This window comes from Urocampus carinirostris, chromosome 6 (assembly GCF_059441175.1).
Source record: "Urocampus carinirostris isolate Australia breed hairy pipefish chromosome 6, RoL_Ucar_1.0, whole genome shotgun sequence".
NCBI classification, from domain to species: domain Eukaryota; kingdom Metazoa; phylum Chordata; class Actinopteri; order Syngnathiformes; family Syngnathidae; genus Urocampus; species Urocampus carinirostris.
In genome coordinates, this window is record NC_142354.1 from 33,422,982 (window position 1) to 33,444,670 (window position 21,689).

The window sequence follows — 21,689 nt, forward strand, 5'->3', positions numbered from 1 at the left end:
CATATTTTTTTTCCCAAGTCAGGTCAAGTCATTTTTATTTGTATAGCCCTTAATCACAAAGAGTCTCAAAGGGCTGCACAGGTTATTGTACAGACTATTATTTCAGACTATTATTACACCATCCCCTGATCTGGAACCAACATGAGGGCAAGAAAAACCTCAAAAACCTCAACATGAGGAAAATGAAGAAACCTTGAGAAGCCGCACATGTGGTATCCCCCTTTCAGGATTACCAGACAGCAAAGGATGTTGCAATTACAAATAATACAGAGATATTGTCCACAAAAAGTATAGGTTAGAGTATAAGTGTTTAAAGTTTAGATTTAAATATTTCCACTGAGGTTGCAGATCGGATCTCAGGGGGAAGAGCATTCCACAGCACCGGTGCCCGGACGGAGAACGCTCTCGAACCTGGAGAACGCTCTCGAACCTGCAGAACACTTCTTGGCTCTTGGGATCACCAAACGTGGGATTCTCAAACGTGTTTATCCAAAAACATACATGTCAGGTTAATTGGCCTGTCAAAATTGTCCTTAGGTGTGAATGAGCGAGCGAACTGTCTGTCCCTGTGTGCCCTGCGACTGGCTGGCAACCAGTTCAGGGTGTCCCCTCCCCACTGCCCGGAGATGGCTGGGATGGACTCCAGCACCCCCGCGATGCAGTGCATATCATATATCATATCAGATGCAAGCGGTGCAGATAATGGATGGATGGATGGATAATGGTGTTTATTTATGTAGTTTGACATGTTATATTGTACATGTGTTTCGTTATATCATATATATTGTTAATTAACATATTGTTGTGAGATCCTGAGTCGCTCGACATGAGTGAGGTTTATTATAAAAACAGTTCAAAATTAAGTAACCTGGACGTTCACTGTAGAAGGAAAAAATACATGCAAATATAATTAAGTAGAATATTACATTTTCTTATTCAAATTATGAATGTATTTTTCTGCATTAGATTATTGTTGGTAATATACTGATTAAAGCGATAACCACAAACCTGTCTTTTTTCATTTTCTCATTTCATACTTCCTTTTTATCTTAACTTCTTTATACAACATAATAATTCGTAATATAATGCTTCAAAGCAAGTGAGCCGTTTAACGAGTTGAGCCGAAAAAGCCGGTTCTCTAAAAAGATACGGACTTCCTTTTACTACATCAAACAGCTTACTTCGTTTGCAACGATAAAAACGATACAGAGATAGAGGAACTCGTATGACTTGATTGATTTGCCGTTTCGTGATAGTCGGTGTATACCGGATGGTACCCATAATGGAAAAAATTGCGTTTTTCCGTACATGTTTTCTCGTACCTCATACGCGTCTTAAGATGCATAATAAATGTACTTTGTACGGCAAAACCGTACAGGTTGACAAGTTTGAATTTATCCAATCGCTATTATTTCAGATAAAAAAATAGCTTTAAAAAAATGAAATAATATTCTGTGAGAGATAAATTGACAGTGTCATACCTGTCAACCTTGGCCATATAATAGATCCGACAGCCTAAATATTAGTGAAACAACAAAGGCTCATTCAGAAAGTGACACTCAATATCACATTGATTCCATGCAGTTTTATAAATATGGATAAATATAAAACACAAATAAGAATAACAGTATTAAGAGCGCTCTCTGAGATTCGCTGTGTAACCTCAGTGGAACTGTTTAAATCTAGCCTTAAACACACTTATATTCTATAATTTATGAATGACCAATATTTCATGTTGACAATATCACTTGTTAATGCTACATACATTGCAACCTGGTCATCCTTTTGATCTGATCTTTCATTTTATATCATACTTTAATTATTGTATATTTTATTTTTCAATGTATTGTTTGTTAATGCAACATCCATTGCAACCTGGTCATCCTAGGAGGGGCATTACCTCATGCCCGGTCCCTTCTTAAGTTTTTTTTTTTTTTCATTTTCCTCATGCTGAGGTTTTTGAGTTTTCCTCATGTAGGTTTTAGATCAGGGGATGGTGTAATAATAGTCCGTAGTTTGCAATCGTCTGTGGTCTGTGCATCCCTTTCAGACTCCTTGTGATTAAGGGCTATACATATAAACATGACTTGACTTCTTGACATGACTTAGTGAAAGCAAATGATCAGTTTTTTTAACTAAATGGTAACTTATGCTTAACATATGCTTTAACACAAATGAACATGTTTTATCATCTGCTATTTATATACTACAGAAGTATTCATTCCAAAAAAAGAATAATCATGAAAGATCAAATCTACTTCTTTGCAATTGTTCCAAAATAAAATGAAAACAAAATGAGTGATGATGTACAATATTTAAAATTGGGCTGACAAATACATTTGATTTTATAATATAATAAATCTACTGTTAATTATGGTCTTGGTTTAGTTTTCCACTCATAAAAAAATCACATGCAAACTTTCATTACTCTGTTCTTCACAATTGTTTTTATTGCATTGTTTATTTTACACAACGATAGAGTGCATACTCAATTTTTATGTCATAACATAAAAACAACTGCAGCTTCTAGAAGTATTATAAATTATCTTAGGCCCTGCAGGTATGCACATGAATGAGCTTAAGGAGATATGATTGATTACGTCTTCTGGCTGAGTGCATTCTACTTTATCCGGTCAGCTCATCCAATCTTTTATCCTCTTTTCCCTGAAGGAATACATGAATCACCTCCCTAAAAAAACGTTGTAAATGTTGAGTTTTTATTGTTTCCGCTTTAAAAAGTTGGTTCTGTACACTTTTCATGTGTGAAATAAAGCATGTAAAAAAAAAAAAACAATATATTCTTGTTAACTGGCTATTTTCCAAAATGCACGAGTGAAGAAGCGATTTTGCACATCAGTTGATTTGAATATGCAAAATTCTCCAGCCATGATATGAAAGGCTAGATTTGGTAGATTTGGACAAGTTCAAAAAGAAACAAAATCAATTTCAAGCATCAATTGAAGTGAGGCGCATTCTAAAGAAATGTTTATCAAGCAAGAACAATCACATATCGCTAAAAAAAACCACAAGATAAGCAATGCTGTGTTTTGTTGGTTTGATTCCTGTCAGTTACTGACAGTGTTGGGACCAACATGTTACAAAGTTACGCGTTCCTGGAATGCAATTCATACATCTGACAGGCAGACGAAAGCCCGTGGCTGCCTATTCAGGTCCGTCGTCTTTGCTTCACAAACAGCGCACATGTGATCCACACGCTTATACAGTGTTTTGTATCAAAATGGATCTATAATGTGTCTGGGGCACTTGTATTATAGATCACTTAAGACTTAAGTCCCTTATCAAAGATTGGGCTCGAACCCAAGTCTAGTATCGCCTATGATTGACAGGTTGATGCCTTTTCGTATGAAGTCTTAGAAATGGCCCGACTCATTACTGTTATTATATGTAAAATCAATATTTCATGATTTGCCCATTGCCCTCACCTGTGCCCGATCTTTTGGCTCCAGCTGCTGCTCATTTCCTGATTGGTCACCCTCCTATTCAAACTCAGTACTCTCATTTGCTCCTGGTGAGTCCGTCAGCGAACCTCCGCACTTGCAAGGCAAGCATTCTTTCACTCTGGCTCCCGTTCTGTTCCCGACCTGTCCTGTATCCTGTAGCCTGCATCCTGTATCCTGTATCGATCCCGTGTCCCTGGCTTCCCGATCGTCTCTGATTATCTGACTTGTTCCAATCTCTGACCACGGTCCGATCTCCCATCCCGGCTGCCCGACTTGTTTCTGCCCACTGACCACGCTCCGATCTCCCATCCCGGCTTCTCGACTCTTTTTCGCCCTCCGACCCCTCCGATCGGTTCTCCTGCCAACCGATCGCCGAATCGCTGGCGTTTGGTTTACCGCGCCTTACTTCTCCCCTTCTGCAATAAAGCTTGGTGTGATACGTTATGCGTTTGGGTCTACCGTCTGTTCTGGCTCTGACACAACCATCAAAATAAATACCTATACAGCCAACCCGCGTTTTAACGCCTACCTTCACAGTAACATCCTGAGAAAATAATTTGGTTACTATTTCAACTAATTCCTTATAACACAGCTTCCTATAAGCCTCACAACATGACGTGTCGCCCCTCCCACGTGAATGTGGTATATTACAATGAAATAGAAACCTGGACACACCCTAAAAATTTCCAGAATGAGTTCATTCTGTCATAGGTTATGAACTTATAAAGGTATTTGCAAGCCTAAAGCAAACTTTGCTTTGTTTTTAGTATTAAAAGCGTCAAGAAATAAGAGCGAGGTGGCATATCTAAAACTCATGAAGGTCTGTTAAAAGGTAAAACAATCAAGTGTACATACCCTGCTATACATTTGCAGGAGGCATACCTGTCAACCTGTACGTTTTTGCTGTACAAAGTACGTTTATTATGCATTTTAAGACGTGTACGACGTACAAGAAAATCCGTACGGAAAAACGCAAATTTGTCAAATATGGGTACCATCCGGTGTACACCGACTATTACAAAATGGCATATCAATCAAGTCAAACGAGTTCGCCGCGGTGGCCACTATCTACATATCGTTTTTTCGTTGCTAACGAAGCGAGCGGTCTAATGCTACTGTGCGTATGCGTCTGCCGTCTGGGGATATTCCGTCATGCATCATTTCATGGTAGTTGTGTAGTGAAAAGAAGTCAGTCTCTTTTTAGAGAACCGGATTTTTCGGCTCAACTCATTAAAGAGAGGCGGCTCCCAAACGGCCCACTTGCTTTGATGAATTATTATGTTGTATCAAGAAGTTAAGAATAAAAGGAAGTATAAAAGGAGAAAATGAAAAAAAGACAGGTTTGTGGTTATCCCTTTAATCAGTATATTACCAACAATAATTTAATGCAGTAAATGAATTAATAATTTGAATAAGAAAATTCTACTTAATTATATTTGCATGTATTTTTTCCTTGTACAGTGAGCGTCCAAGCTGCTTAATTTTTTAACTTTTTCATAATAAACCTCATTCATGTCGAGCAACTCAGTATCTCACAACAAAATGTTAATTAACAATATATGATATAACAAAACACATGAACAATATAACATATTAAACTACATAAATAAACACGTTTGGAAAAAAATATGGTCTAAGATTTTTTTGTATTTTGTCAGGGAAAATACGACAGCTTGTAAGAGCATGGAGCCGTGGAGGTTGACAGGTCTGAGTAAGAGTACGTCAGAGCTGAAAAATCTGAATCCATTTCTATGTGTAGTTGGTATGGGGCTTCTGACTTTCATTGGTCGCCAACATTTTGCATCCACCCTTACAAGCGTCTTTGGACACCTTGATGCCATGAATATAACTCCGCATATCATAATTGAGACCCTAGATACATTTACAGAATCCAGAAGGACATATATGGCTCTGCTATCAGGAATATCAACTAGAGAGGCGCTCGCTGTTGTTGATATATATTTGCTCTGCTTCTGATACATGGATACCGTAGCAATTCAGGGAGTGGCTTAGCGCTCACCATCAAATGTATGAATTACTTTTCTTAGTATCGAGTACTTTAATGCGTTAGTAATACAATTTTGTAACTCAAATGTTATTACAACGTGGTGCGTTATTCCGCTACTTATTTAAAGCGGATCATGAATAACAATGTCTTGTGATCACTATTAAACTTTTGCTCAAGATGTAGCATATGGCTCTCAATCCACCAGCTAAAACTAAGAATGGGGAGTATGTCTATATTTACCTACAGTACGACTGAATACAGTTACGTCGGCTCTGTCTCAAGAGAACATTAAATTATCATCATTGAGATATTCTCCCTACCATATATGTTTGCATCCAAGCCATATTTATAACTATAAATAAAATGCTAAACGGATGGGGTCATTTTATATGCGCATTTTTAGCTACGTGTCAACAGTAGCAAATTGTTGGTAGCATGTAGTCGCTTATACATTTGCAAAAAAATAATAGGGATTCACTGTTTCTACAGGTTGATGTACACCTTTTATTCTGTTTATTTTGTTTTGTGTCTATTTTAGAGCGGTTTAGGGGGTCGGCTTCAATCCTAGTACATTCGGTAATTTGTAACTAGATGGTTACTTTCAGAGTAATGGTTACTTTTGGGAATCAGTTATCTGAAAGGGTAATGGGATCGCTTTTTTACTGAAGTACCAGTGGCTCAGGAGGTCGCAATTTGAATCCCAGCTTCTCTGTGTTACATGTCGAAGTGTCCTTGGGTAAGACACTGAACCCCTAATACCCCAAATAAGCAGGTTAGCGCCTTACATGGCTGCACGGCCGCTATTGTAAAGCGCTTTGGGTAGTCTTGACTTGAAAAGCGCTATATAAATGCAGATCATTTCATTTCATTTAACTGTAACTTTTTACTGTTTTTCAGAAATGCGCCCAACACTTGTTACTGATTCGATTGGTGAAGGGGCTTGGTTATAAATGTATGCTTAACCTTTATACTTTAAAAGCACATGGAATTGCCTAAGCTCCGTTTTAAGTTGTCATGGCAATAAAATTATTGTCTCAGTCTTGATACAGGGACTGTGTTTAAATTCAGCGAATGGGTGGGTTCAGAATTTAGATTTTTGGGGAAAACCGAATGAATTATTCAGATGCCTGGAGACTGATTAATATGCATATAAAAGCAGTTAGCACGCAGGCCAATCCGAGTGGCTAAGGACCAGCCATGTCATTACGCAAGAATAGATAGTGTCGGCATTTAAGGTGAACTTTACTTGAACAAAAGAAGGATAATGTCATTCATTTCACTCACTAAAGTCATCAAAGTACCCTTGTCGTCTGCTCCGCACTCCAAAAGTGTGCTCCATTACTTTGTTTGCAAATTGTGCTCGTTCGTGGCTTGACACATCTATGTACTTCAATTAATGTGTATGGATGGATACAACTGTGGCATTTTCGCTGTGGGGGCAGAAAATAAAATGTAAATGTACCAGGTAAATCAACCATAAAAGATAAGGCTTGATCATTTCTGTGTATTATTCGTTGATGCCCTTTCAACATCCGTTAAAGCCTGGTCATCCTACGAATTACCTCACCTGCAGCCCCTTTTCAATGTTTATTATTTCCTCGTGCTGAGGTTTTGATTTTGTCTTTGCCCTCATGTGAGTTTTGGATCAGGGAATGGTGTAATAATAGTATGTAGTCTGTACAGCACTTTGAGACTTCTTGTTGTTTAGGGCTACACAAAAAAAACATGACTTGACTTTCTTTTAGCAAGGTAGTTGGAGTTGGCTTGTATCATACGTCTCTGTACTACTGGTCCATATTGAAGGAAACTGTGTGCAGTGCCTACATGTAAACTGATTACTAGAATGGGTATAGGTTCATCCATCCATCCATCCATCCATCCATTATCTGCACCGCTTATCCTCAGTGGGGTCACAGGGGTGCTGGAGCCCATCCCAGCCACCTTCGGGCAGTGGGTAGGGGACACCCTCAACTGGTTGCCAGCTAATCGCAGGGCACACAGGGACAGACAACTCGCTCGCTCATTCACACCTAGGGACAATTTGGACCAGCCAATCAACCTAACATGCATGTTTTTGGAATGTGGGAACAGGAGTGCCCGGAGCAAACCCAAGTAAGCAAGGGGAGAACATGCAAACTCCACACAGGGAGGTTCGATCTCATGACCTCAGAATTGTGCCGCACACGCACTAACCACTGCGCCACTGTGCTGCCCTGGGTATGAATTCATGATTAATTTAGATAATGATAAACCCAAGTTCTATAACTCGCAGTCCGACAAAAACCTTAATGTGATTTCTTTGCGCGTATACAGTAGATGACAACTGTAATACCGGGAATAGTGCAATTTCAATTGTAGTCCTTACAAATTGCCACACAAGAAAAAGCTGGTGTGAATGTTAATAAAACACTCACGGGTCTTTTTACTACTTAATAAATGACCTTTAAAAGTGCAAAAATATAAATTACTGTACTTTACTTTAAAAGGCCATGGACAAACCTCGGAGGGAAACTCGAGTGCAGGCTACTTGCTTAGTTACTGCAACTTATCCATGGGCTTTTCATTGGCAGAGTTTGATGAGGCAGATGCGTATTCTCTTTGCACAAAGTAAAATAATTTGGAGAGTAAACCATGTTGACACAAAGATAAACGTAAACGGGTTTGGTATTACCAAAGACAGCCGATACGACAGACGGCGGCTTTAACCGTAGTTTTAATTAAATCAATGCTCGGGTCAGGTTGCGTTAGCTTTTGAACACTCGAAAATAGTCACTTGCAATCATACACTTTTGACTCCGATAAAGCCATGAACATAAAATGAGAGAAAACCTGGACACGGCAGACAAAACCAAAATATTGCATTACCCAGTGTAGCGCCGCAATTTCCTTTCCTTTCACCTCATACGTAGCTTGTAATAAAAATGTATATCGTAAATAACATCTCGCCAAAGAAGTTCAAAGTTATCAATTTTCAAACGCTTTCGGCTCTCTGCTTAAGACTCATATCGACAACAAACTTTCTTTCAGTATGTTAAAAAAATAAAAAGACATATCTCCACAGCAAGGCAGGCGCGCATTTTCATAATCATAATGAAACGTTAACTTAATTCACAAGACCGTCCTTGGTCAGATAACGGGACTATGGTCCGCAGCTTGTAAATTATGCTTGCGGGCCTTGGGATAAAAAGAAAAAGAAATTCACTTTGCAAACCACAGACACTTTGAATTTTTTTAATGTGCTTTTTATCATACAGCATATTGTATGCTTACCCAGCATAGCATTTCTTATACATATAACTCTCTTATTACGGGGAGGATACAAATGTAGGGTGCAAAGGGATGAAAACAGTCAGTCAATCCCCCACTCCCACCTACAAAAAAATAAACACTACAGCACCGCATAGTATCTCACAACAGTGAGTACACCCCTTACATCTTCTAAATATGTGGTGACGGATTGAGCTACCATCATGAGAGCAATAACATAAAATTGAATACACATTTCACCCCATTTGCAAATGGGTCTTTATAACACTAGTACAAGACACCAGGGGGCAAAGATCGCTAGGTTGGATAATTTAACTTTGAGGTTTTTGTTGCGAGCCTTTTCAAAAATGATTGCGTGTAGCCGTTGAGGGCATAGAAAATGTATAAGCTGTTTTTCAAGCCGTACACTGATTACTTGAATGTCTGTCATAACTTCAAATCTTGTCTGGTGATAAGTTAACACTTTACTCAGAATGTGAGGGCGTATGCTCATTTTTGTGAGATACTGTACATAATGGTGATGGCTGCCTAGTACTCAGAGGGTAGGAGGGTTTGAACCAATAATATGGAGAAACAATTATCTAGAAACAAAAACTGGTCTGAGGGTGCAGTAATTATTTACAGGAAATAACTGCAAAAACAGAAGTTAACAATGAAGAAGGTCTCAGCATTTTGTTACTTTCAAAATACAGTGGTACCTTGACTGTTGGGTTCCTTATTTCCTTGAAGAATTTTTTGAAAGTAAAGTTAATCCCAAACTTTTTTTTCTAAAAAAATATATTGTCTGCACTTGCACCAGGCTAAACATGAAATACTGATTGTGCTTATCAAGTATGATTTACACAGGAAAATCCACTGAAATATTTATATTTGCCATCGCCAGGTGAGCATCAAATGGCAAAAAAAACTAGAGGATTTTGCTACTTATTTTCATTAATAATTTCAATGATAACGTTATGATGTGTTTATATTTGGATAGAAGCAGCGTCTTATTTTGACTATTATATCTCACTTTTGTTTGTCATTTGAACTATTATGCACTGTTTACAAACTAATGTACATTGCCACTATTGACCAATATTGTTGCTGTTGCTTGATTTCAATAAAGTTTTGTAACATAGAAGATTTAATTTAAAATAAAATAAAAGAAGTGAATTTAGCAAAGCTACTTAATTTTCATTACAGTGACTTCTGTATCAAATCATATGCTTTCATTTGTTTTAAAACACATTTTTTGGGGGATAACATTTTATTTTTTGAACTGCAACCCCAAAAGAGAGAGAAATAATTTTCCTGTGTATGTTATTTATAGTTATTTATTTTTATATTCTTACTGTATATATTTTTTATGTACAAATAATTTTAGAGAGGCCACACAGATAAAGTTCCCAAGTTTAATAGACCAGACAACTAGCATAGTACAGTTTTGCTGCAAACGTTCTTAAATATTTTCGAGATAAATTCCCCTTCTCAAACACAATGCTTTGCAACAGTTAATAAACAGTAAATAAATAAACCCTTGTGGATTCCCCCCAAAATGTTCAGAAGTCCGTAAAACATTTCCATTAGAAAAACCTTTCCAATTGACTTTCCCTTTAGGATAATTCCTTCACATTAACTTGATTTTTGCAAGTGAAATCAATTACAAAAGCCAGAAACTATTGCAGCCCCCCGAATCCCCAAACATGGTGCTATTAATTAAATAGACAGCTATCACTCTGTTCCCCCATTATAAACCATGTAACACATCACTAAATAGCACATTAAAAGTGAACCATTTTCATAATGTTCAGTTACAGAAAAAAATGGCACAACCCCATTCTTGCATTAGTGTAATGTGTGTCTTGTTTTCCATGCACATTGCAAGTGTTTTCACTTTTTATTTGTGATTTAATGCCCAACAAAGTCCTGCGTTTCTATTGACACCCAGATAACCCTGAAAATAAATAAATGAAATAATTCCATTTCTCAAAGTGAAAATAATTAGGGTCACTTTAAAGTTAAGGTACCACTGTACTTAGTTGAAAAATACAATTCACCGCAGTGTAGAGGCAAGAAATTGTCCCCTGCTCCATATTTGTAATCAATATGACTATTGTTCCCATCATTGTCGCCATTATCACTGTCTTTTTTGTTTTATCCAAAGTAAGGGTGCTCACTTTGGAAGTTGTAGTCTGGACAGACCTTCTGAACAAGCTTGTAGTCGATGCTAAAGAAGGAAATGAAGATGCAAATGACTTTGAAGGGCTTGGCACACAGCCAGGCGGCGTGAGACTGAGTGTGCTCCGTGAAGCACGTCTGGGACGGGTCATACAGGCAGGGCTTGGGCTTCTTGGATCTGTTGGTTTTCTCGTATTCCACTCTGCAGTTGAACGTTTTCACCTCTTTAGGGTCCAGCGTGGTCTGCTTGGTCTCATGGATCTGGACCTCCTGCTGAGTTTGGGGGTGCAGAAATTGCTGCTGTTGGAGAACCTCAAACTCCACCACTTTTGTGGGCGGCACGATGCTGACCGACACGTTGCCCAGACTAGAGGAATTGTGGCGGAAGTAAACCGTGAACGTCCCATTGATGTGGTCCACAATTTTCCCAGTCACTAGCAAACTGAATTTGAGCGTCTTAACGTTGAAGTAGAAATCACCCCAGCCAAAGATCTTTTTGGTCTTCATCGCCGTTTTCAGCGAAGGCTTCCGCTTGGAGCGGTAGCCTGTCTGGTCTAGCAGCAGCGACTGGTTCCGGGCTGCGTCGTACGGGTTAAAGAAACTGTAGGTGGGCGGCTTGGCTTTCATAGGCGTCTGGTCGAAAGAGGTGGAGAATATTCGGGTTTGGTATGGCGGCTTAACCGCTCCTCCAGGTTGTCCCACGCCTGTGCCTCCACCCATACCATAAGGCAGAGTCTTCATTGCTGAGTTGACAGGGCCCAGGTCTGAGAAGTCGACTCTCTTCTCCAAGCCATGGACCTGGAGGTGAAAAAAAAAACAGTGTGTAAGTCTCATTATGTCAAATGTGCTTTCATCAATATCAGAACAATTTGGGTTCCAGCTAGCTGTTCTTCCATTAGTATGATTTTTTTAATGAGGCAATAATTGCATGAATAGGAGCTAAGAGTGTTTTGCTTTTTGTCCCAGGAAAACAGCTCAGAGCCCCAGGAAGTTTAACGGCTGGTACAGGACAAAAGTGCAAATATAATGGGCAAAAGTGGCCATGAAGATGAAAACCTCAACTAGAACGGTGGCTACCAACAATAACATAAGACTTTGCACTGACAAAAACAGACCAAGCACACTTTTCAAGTGTGTTTTACACATTTCTCCCCCAAAATATACGTGGAAAGATAATTATTTGTCTTTTTGAACAACTTTTTGTGGACTGCTGTTTTTGCTTGAGCTTTTTGCTTTCTTCTCTTTTTTTATAACCTCCACTAATACTTAGGCCTTTGTCTAGATTAGACATATATCAAAGGTCGAATAAAAAATTTGCAAATTTCCTTTTCAAAATGTTTAATAGCATAAAAATTCAAAGCAATAGCCAAATCATGCCACCTACTAATGGAGAGGAATATTACTGCTATTCTGATGATCACTGGAAGAAGGCGCTACTCCATGATAGTATGCTTTTCGGGAATAGTTATCAAAAAAATGCTGTCGCCGTTTTTATGAAATTTGAATATTTCTTGTGACACACTAGCCGAGTTCTCACGGATCACTAGCAATGTGCGGCACATAGTTGAAATCTAATTGTACAGGCTTTATTCAATTATCGCTCTTCCATCACTACATGACATCACGTTGTTACAATTTCAGACAACTGACCCCCTGCACAATATGAGCATACAAGTTGTCAGTCAATCTTCACTATGAGAATGCTTTTATTCTTAGCCTTGATGTTTCGCTGCAGCGCAATATACGTAAATATGAATCTGGAAACGTTGATCAAACATGAAGCCGAAAACAGGAAATTCAGTATTTGTGCAGTACTTCCAAGAACTCGCCTCTGCTGAGACCTGCAAGTTCTATCTAGTTCTCTTTTGGCCTCTTGAACCACAGCGTCAATAATTAAAATCCAGTTCAACAAATAGCCCACATTTTCAGGCGCAAACACTGAAACACATTTTGTATCTCCAAATTTAGATATTCACTGTCATCTCTCCAAAATCAGCAAAAACATCTATTTTTGTGAACACGCTTTTGAACGTTGGTGCTCCGGAAAGCCAGAAAAGACACACTTGTAAGACAATAGACACGAGTCTGTTTGTCTGCTTGTTTAGACAGCTCTCTGCCTTTAATACATTGACGTTGCTGCTTATTTTGAGGTCTGATTGACGATTCGTTTTTCTCTAACTTTCTTTCATGTCCCATCAGTGCCATCAGTTTCTTACTGCTATCTGTAAACAAGCATGTAAAACACACAACAACACACATTACCACCAGAGTTAAAACATGCCTTATTTTCACAACTGTTTAAGACTTCATAATTGACAAGATTTCCATTGTGCTTGGTGTTCTAAATTCTGATTGGGCTAAAATGGTATCCAAGAGCGTAGTGATGAAAAGTAATATAATGAAAACCTTTACAGGTGCAGTAAAGTATACAGTACTTTTATCTGCTTTACATGTGTTAAACAAGAACACGAACATACTGGTATGTGAGTGCAAAAATGTTTTTTTCTTTGGGCGACATTAAACATGACATGGGCGACAAGAACGAATCTGCACTAACTGAAACACATTCTAGTCGTGCTGGTAGTCGTGCTGGTAACGTTTAACAAAAATTTCCAACCGCATGCCAAGTAATGCAACATTAAAAATCAATTAAACCAACCGGTGTACCATGTGCTAGTGTCATGTGAGCCCTGTGCACTGCTTTTGTGTCCATGCTGTAGGGATTCTATGCATCCTCAAACTCTATTCTTCTTTCCTCGATGGACAAAGGTAGGCCACGACCAGTGTTCCCTCTAAGCTGCGCGCGTGCGCAATTGCGCACAGCTTGCACATTGTCAGCGCACAAGAAAATCTAGCCAGCGCACAAGGGTCCTAAACGGCTCTTGAGGTTGTTTTTGCTTCTTTAATCCCAACATGACCAAATATGATGTAAAATTATGCACAAAATGACTTAAAGGAAGGGGGGAATAGAACAAAAATATAAACACAATGAGATTTTTTTAAAGGAATTTAAAAAAAAGTAGAAAAAAAACACGGAAAAAAGAAGAAAAAGTGTGTTGCATTCAAATAATTTCCAATTATATCAAGTGAATCTTGTTGCCAACATTTTACTACCACTCAAAAATGTGATTAAGTACAGTTCTGTATCTTACAACCGACTAAATAAGCCCCCAAAAATGTTCATATTATGAGACAAAATATATCAGGAAATAAAAAGAAATGGATATCTTGTGAAAGAATTGTAAGAACAAATGACGTTTGTAGGCCGTACAACCTTTGCAATAGTACATGAGTCAATTCATTCAAAAGTGAAAAATAACTTTGCATTGCCGGAAACTCAGCATAATGTAACTCGATGTCAAGTTTTGGACATGATTGATAATTAATTGTCTTGCCACACTTGGGATTATGGTTGCTCACTGTTGTTTCAAGCGTTGCTCACCGACTTTGTGTGAACGCTCAGACCCGTGGAAAATTAGAGGGAACATTGGCCACGACTATGGTTTACTGTGCATCAAGCATAATCTTTGCAACATGACATAATGGGCTACATTTGACCATTATCTATGCCGATTGACACCAAAGGTCAGAAAGTTGGGTTGATTCATCCATCGGTCCGCGGGCGGGAACCTTCGCTTGAAACATGTCAGTTGCACTGCCTGACAAGCAACTGTGTTGGCCTGTACGAAGCACATTTACTTGAATTTAAATGTATTTCCATGCCCGGTTGACGTTTGGAGTGACCATAGCTGTGATGAACTACATTAAAAAAACAATAAATTATGGAAATTTCCGTGGGGCCCGGAAACAAATGACTCATCAAAAGTGTTCGCTCCGTGACCCGGTGTTTGGGCATCTCTGTTGTAGAGAATTTCATTATATAATAATTGTTTGCCACTTTCGTGTTAGACCTATCTTCGGTTCAAAAACATATTCAAAGACAATATTGAAAGGAATATGAAACACATTGTTGAGAAAGAAAGTTTCAGAATTACTGCTTCAATAATTTGTGAGAAAGAAATACACTAATTTCTTTGAAATTAATTGACGAAAGCCCGTTTCTAATGAAGAACTGGTACAGTCCAGACTGGTGTCTGTATGCCTAATATGTTCCCTGCTAAAACAAAGCTTGACTAAAAAGTGTAATTTAACGATTTCCTCTGTCAGAAGGTAAGTAATGTATCGGCTTTTCTCCTGGCAGTGTCAATCTCCGTTGCCTTATTGACCAGCAGTAAGATTTGAAGGAGATCAAATAATTGACTTTGAGAATTTCTTGGCTCTTTGTCATAATTGATTATCTGAATTCCAAACCTTTCCCAATCTGCATCATTATTTTGCACATTTAGGATTTGTAACTTGGCACAGGCAATCTCTGCTGGCAACACATAACCCTTTTAGGTATTTATCTTGCAAAATTGCAAGTTTATTCCTTATAAAATTAAAAAAGGTTTCATACCTCAGAAATTTGCCATTTAATTACCGGTAATTACTTATTTCAGTTTATTTTTCAATAATGCTTGGTGTTACGTTCAAATCATACCACCCCAAAAAAACCATGAACAATTTGTTGCCCTATTATGCAGTGGTGGCTTGGAGAGGAATATACACTATCAGGCTGTAATTGCCCAAGACACACCACAGGAAACGGTGCCCCTACGACCATAGTAGTTATGGGATACACCCACACCCACCTAGCATTATGCGTTGGTACCAAAACACAGAAGAAATATCACTCCTTCGCTACCATTGATGAGTAGATGAGGCTTGGGAATGGTCTGATTGTAGTGCAATAGAAATTGGAAACATGAAATCAACCTTCTTAATGCAAAACCAATAGTGGATAGCAGCAAGGTACAATTAAAGCTGTGAGATAAACCCAATTTGTGAATCCCTTGATTAGATGAAATTTGTTAAACTTAACATATACTGCTGATTACAAGAAAATAGAAAGGTAAGTAATTATATTTTTCAGTCGCTTGTGAAAGGGCAGAGTATTCTTTCATGATGCAGTATCAATGTCAATAATGATAATGACAATAAGCTGTTAGTCTTGCAAAGGTCAAAATGCTCTAAAATGATATACATTGAATCAATTAATAAACTCTATAAGTCAAGATAGTCAATCTGATTGTACGTTAGTTTTCTGACTGTTAGGCTTTACTGACTTTGATTATTAAAAGAAAAAATCAACAAAAATGTGTCTAATAGTCAGGGTTTGGAGCATTACTTTTTAAGTGCAATATGATGTGTTACTAGTTCCCTGTTAAAATGTAATCAGTAACATAATTGGAATACTATAATATTGAAGTAATGTAACTCGTTTACTTTGGATTACATCAATGTCAAATTTGCTAATAAAAGACTGAATAAATAATGGTTAGGTGATTGCTTGCAGTTCTTCATAAAAGTGCTAAATTTTTAACCACACAGTATAGTGCATTGAGCAAAAATAAAACTTTATTTTTCACTTGGCAGACAAGATATAATCTGTTTTAGTTTACTTCAAGAGGACATTAAAAATCCAATATTGTTTCTAAATTTCTAGCAAATTATATGATATCTTGTGTCCAAGTTCAAGATTTTCTTGTTTAAATTGGGGATGCCAAAACTCTTGAAAATATTCAGAAATACTAGGCTTAGTGAAACATTCCCACAACATAAGAATATATACAGTGAACAAATAATGGCTTATTCCCCAAACCTTCTTATAGTCAAGTGCAGGGGTCGGGAATCTTTTTGAATGAAAGAGCCATGAAAGCAAAAACGTTTTGATTTTTTTTTTGAGACAGCCACATATCATATTTTAAGACAAAATACAACAAAACTCCCAAACCTGCTCTCCAGACAAAAGATAATTTTTCAGCGCATTTTATTGAGTGATTCTTTTTATTTAGTGATGTTAGGTGATTTGAGAAAATCTATGACATAAACATTATGCCGGAGCCTGTGTCCCATATAAATATAAATATAAATATATCACTTAAAATTGGTCTCACTCCCGCAGTTATTTAAGAAAGTTGGGTCTCATTTTTGTCCTAAATAATGGTTCAATACAAGATGCAAGCAAAGTTCTTTTGTAAAATACTGGAAACGAGGGTACTGAAGGCGAACAAATTTCTGATGTCTCACCAGAGACAAGACCACGTATTCAGACTTTGAAATTTACAGCTGGAGCGAAGCAATGCAGTTGTGGACATTTATTACAAGCTTTTAAAATAAAGATAGAATCAGAGTGCACTCCAGACCAATTGATGGAGACGCGTTCTCCCACCGAAAGGCATTCAAGAATGTTTCGGCTGCGCTCTTATAGTGAAAAAGTTGTACATGCAACATTACAGACCCTCAGAATTCAGACCTTACATTAACAAAGCAAAACACAGGAACTCCTGCACAAGATTACTACTGCACGTTGCTGAGTCTTTAAGGATATGTGATGAAGCTATTGCTTGAAAGTACACTGATCATCAAGTAAATACTTCACTAAAATATGTGGATACATATGTTGTGCAACTAAGTAATGTAATAATCAAAGTTATGATGTGATGATTAAAGAATAAACTTAATATAGCTAAAAAAAGTCATGTGGTTGTAACAATATTCCTAGTGACCTTTCATAATCTAACAATATCAGCGTATTTACCTGCAAAAGCAGACAGCGGTGGGAAAAGGAGAAAGAATGCGTGGCTGCTGTGTACAGCTCCGCCTATTCGTAGTGCTAAACCAATCATTTTGCTCTACATTATTTCTGGGAAAAACTATGTTCGGGGTTGAAGTTTGTTCTGTGGCTTTTCATCATAAAGTGGCTCAACAATAACCATATACATAAACATAAACAATAACATAGACTGTTTAGTGAGCTTTCATAACAAGGATTATTTAGTGATTTACAGCCACAATGGGATCTGTTAGTGTGACATCTTGATTCTAAACTGTAGTTAACATCATGTTTTATAATTACTGACCGAACCCCAGTATTGTCCTGGCTCGCATGAGGGAAATTTGGTCCTCCATGAAGCAAGATAGTGAATAATTGCGAGAGTAGTATTTCATATCCGAGCCATATATGTGACGCACAAGCTATTGGTTCCCGAACCCTGTTCTAGTGTGTATTGTACTCTAGATTTAAATATACACGGCACATTATCAGGGCGTGCATTACTTTCTGAAAACTAGCATGGCAGTGTTTTAATTACTAGCTGACGTTTCACAAATAAAAAGGTGACCTAATGAACACCAAACCAGAAATAAGCACATGCACAGTAGTGTACACGGCTTCATTTTTCAATACTTGAAGTCGTGCTACTTCTGAAAATCCAGTAAGATTAATTTTAAACAAACCTGTAATTAGATAAAGCAAGACAAGAACATTTAAATCTCATCCATTATTGTTTTCTAACTCATGTACTTCTATCTCCACTCGAGGCTGAAGTGGCATGTCGGTGGCAATTCTCATCCATCACTGAATCTAATAACAACTCCAATTCGCTATTAGCAGAAGCAACAGTGAATCACTCCAACAGGATAATACATTCAGTCATTCAATTAATGTATCTATTTTGGCTGGCCATTCATTAACACCAGGGGATTTCTGTAGAGATTGATTGATGGTAGAATAAGTGAAGGTGAAATAAGTGAACGCTTATTGACCACTCGAAGAGTGAATTACCGCAAAATGAATGCCAGGTATTGATGAACGATTTGTGACAGGGATAATGACCCGCTGAAGATCTTTTTTCAACATCCGGCTTCCTTTCATGTCATGATAGGAGGCCCATGCGTTATTCCTGGGATGTTTCCTAAGGTAAAAAATAAGCTCTGTAAATCAGAATACGCTCAATGGGGGCTTCTCACAAACGTGCTGTCAGCAGCGATGTGAATTAACACCATGCTTTGCCATCTGTCAGGCAAACACCCTTGAGCAGGCAAAATGAGTCCTCGCGTCCAGGGGTAGCAAAAGTTATCATACGTAGGTTTGAATTGAACTACAACTTACTGGGTCAGCCAGCTAGAAAAAAACAATACATACAGTAAGACCCGGTCAATGGGGACCAAAACCACCCGCAAAAACTGAAAATCTGCGAAGTAGCGACGCCCCTTCAAAAAGAAAAAAATAATAAATCTCATCTCATCTCATTATCTGCACTGCTTATCCTTATTAGGGTCGCGAGCGAGCCCCTAACCCGCGGCGCGGGTACTTTCGGGCCCGATACGCATGACACCGCGACAAGCCGAGCGGGTCGGGCGCTCCGCGTGGAGGCCGGCCTGTCGGATACGCAGCAGAATGCGCGTTCACGCGAGGGGGGAAGGATTTTGTACGGGAGTCGGATTTGGGCACAACACCGGTGCCCGGCATCTCCTGCTCGGGCCGCGATGGCTCTACATGGCGCTACACGGCCCTCGATGGCTCCGGCCGACGGACGGGCGGCCGCGGGGCAAAGGGGTAGGGGGGACCTGTGGGGTCAGGGGTGCGGTGAAGCGGAAGCCGCACCTAAACCGCGTGCCGGTAAATGAGAATGGCGCGCCGTGCTAGGGTCGTCGGCCGAGGGAGATTCCCGCAAATAGTGAAAATCTGCAAAGTAGCGCCCCTTCCAAAAAAAAAAAAAAAGAAAGAATTTATTATTATTTTTTGTTTTACCATTACAGACTGCGAAGCTCTGAATCCGCGAACATCGAACCGCGAAGTAGCGAGGTCCCACTGTACTTACTTATTGTTAGGATCTGATATGCCACCTTCCCCCAAAGAGCGAGAACCGGGTTTGGAACCGGGCACGGGTGTGTCCAATCACTACATACCTGTCCTTAATTATTCTGACCCTTTTCAAAGACATTTTGGATAGCACACGTGGTCGGGCCACTTTCATTTGCACTACATTTCTACTTGGGTCCACCCAACAAAACTTTCATGAATGACCACCAAAGGACCAAGGGGAAGACTTCCACATCCTTGTGCAAGCGGCGGTTTTCGGTTCCAGTCCCAGCGGCGAGGTGAAAGCCCCTCGGCCGCTCCTAGTTTCCAGTCTCAGCAGCAAGGGGCAAGGACCTTAAGCTGCCCCAGCCTCTGTAAATGTTGTTTTTATTTTTGTTTGTTTTTTGAGCCTGTCTGGTATTTGGCCCTTAAAGAGGTAGGTCATGTTAGGATCTGGTATACCACCTTCCCCTAGACTACGCCAACCAGTTTTAGTGTCCAAACACTAAAAACCTGTCCCTACTTATCCCTGCCCCTTATAATGACATTTTGGACAGCACAAGAGGTCAGGTCATTTTTATTTCAAATATCAATGGTACTTCTTAAATTGTTTTTGTTTCTGGTTTCTTGTTTGGACAATTGTTATAAGTTCAAACTTACCGACTCTGTTTCTATGGTTCTAACTTTGTTCTTTGTATCTATGTTCCAGGTTTGGTCTTTGTTTCTGACTTGGATCACGTCAGGTTTTGTTTTGTTTGGACTTTTCTTGGTTTTGTGAAGCATTGTTTGTCTTTCACTTTGTACTTTATTTTGTTTTTGAATACCATCCCTATTTTTGAGCACCCCTGCCTCAGGTCTAGCCTTCCCCCACATGGTTCCACCCTCAAAAACCCAACATTGATTATTGTAATCTGAATTAGTTTTTATGATACACCAATTCTATTGTTATCATTACCATAATTTATCGGAATTTCAAAAGAACCATTTCTAGAACCAAAAAACCTGACTGGACACAGACTTTCAGAGAAAAGACATTCTGTAGGGAAAACAAACAGAGCAGTCTGCAACTTCTTATACAAAATTAAAATGACATGATGCCTTCCTGACTTAAAATGCCAACCCGGAGGCAATGAAGGGATTAAGTTTACAACTGTATATTCTTCAGGGTAAATCAATACATGCTGTGAGGATTTAAAAGAAAAATTGACATTTTTTTCTTCACGCCAAATCCATACACTGTGGACTTCCCTGTTTTGGGGTTGCACAAAAATAGAAATTTGCAATAAAATGTCACACCGAACTGGTTCACTCTGTTCAAATATTTTGCAGCTGACTTCTAATTGCACTATGGGGCTAGTGCATTCAGAATAGAAACATGCTTTAGCACCAAGTTAAAGCTTTGAAACTTTAACTTTTGACAGCACTATTACCACTACTACCTCATAAAATCATACGGAATGCGGATGGAAGGCAAAGCATGAGGAGTTTCTCTTGATGAACTAAATGGGTAAACAAAATACAAGGGTGGCCGATCATAGCCAAAAGCCAAGATAACACTCTTTGTTTTCAAATCTTTGCAGCAATCTACTCCACTGTCAACAATGCCATATTTTTATGGTTCTCCTATATAGTAGTTTTTGGCACCATAAAACATGATGGTGGGTGTCTGCTTCTACGTTTCAGGTCATCCCTACGAGCCTGGTGGGAGCCTAAAATCATTCGATTAATTAATTATCCTAAAACTGGTGTAAATGCCAAGGTAAATGATTTATTTTTTTGTATGTTTCTTTATTCTTTCAAACCCAGAGTCAGGTTTCTTGGCCGGTTTTCTTACTGGTTGTTAAACAACACTGTAGAACAGTCAGACCACTAAATGAAACTGCTGCGGTCATTGGGATCTGTAACTCATGCAACTGATGTGTCAACGCATCATCTGGTCTTCCAGCACTTATGAATGACTGGTGTTTTCCTCATCGCTCCGGGATATTGTAGCTGAAGATGGAGTAAGCATCGTGCGGGACTTATACATATGCATGATGGTGGCAACTCAATAACAGAACAATCATAGAGCTCAAAATCAAATTAGGGAGCTTGTGAGGGAGATGGT

The 21,689-nt window shown here is 38.8% G+C and overlaps 1 protein-coding gene across 1 annotated transcript in view; it reads right to left on the bottom strand.

Moving 5' to 3' along the window:
• Positions 1-8,684: 8,684 nt before the first annotated feature.
• Positions 8,685-21,689, bottom strand: part of nxph4 (neurexophilin 4) — an 85,503-nt gene continuing 72,498 nt past the window's right edge. Inside the window, exon 2 of the mRNA XM_088338797.1 lies at positions 8,685-11,694. Within this exon, the coding sequence (XP_088194923.1) occupies positions 10,873-11,694 (822 nt within the window). The 3' untranslated portion in view covers positions 8,685-10,872. The remainder of the gene's footprint in view (positions 11,695-21,689) is intronic.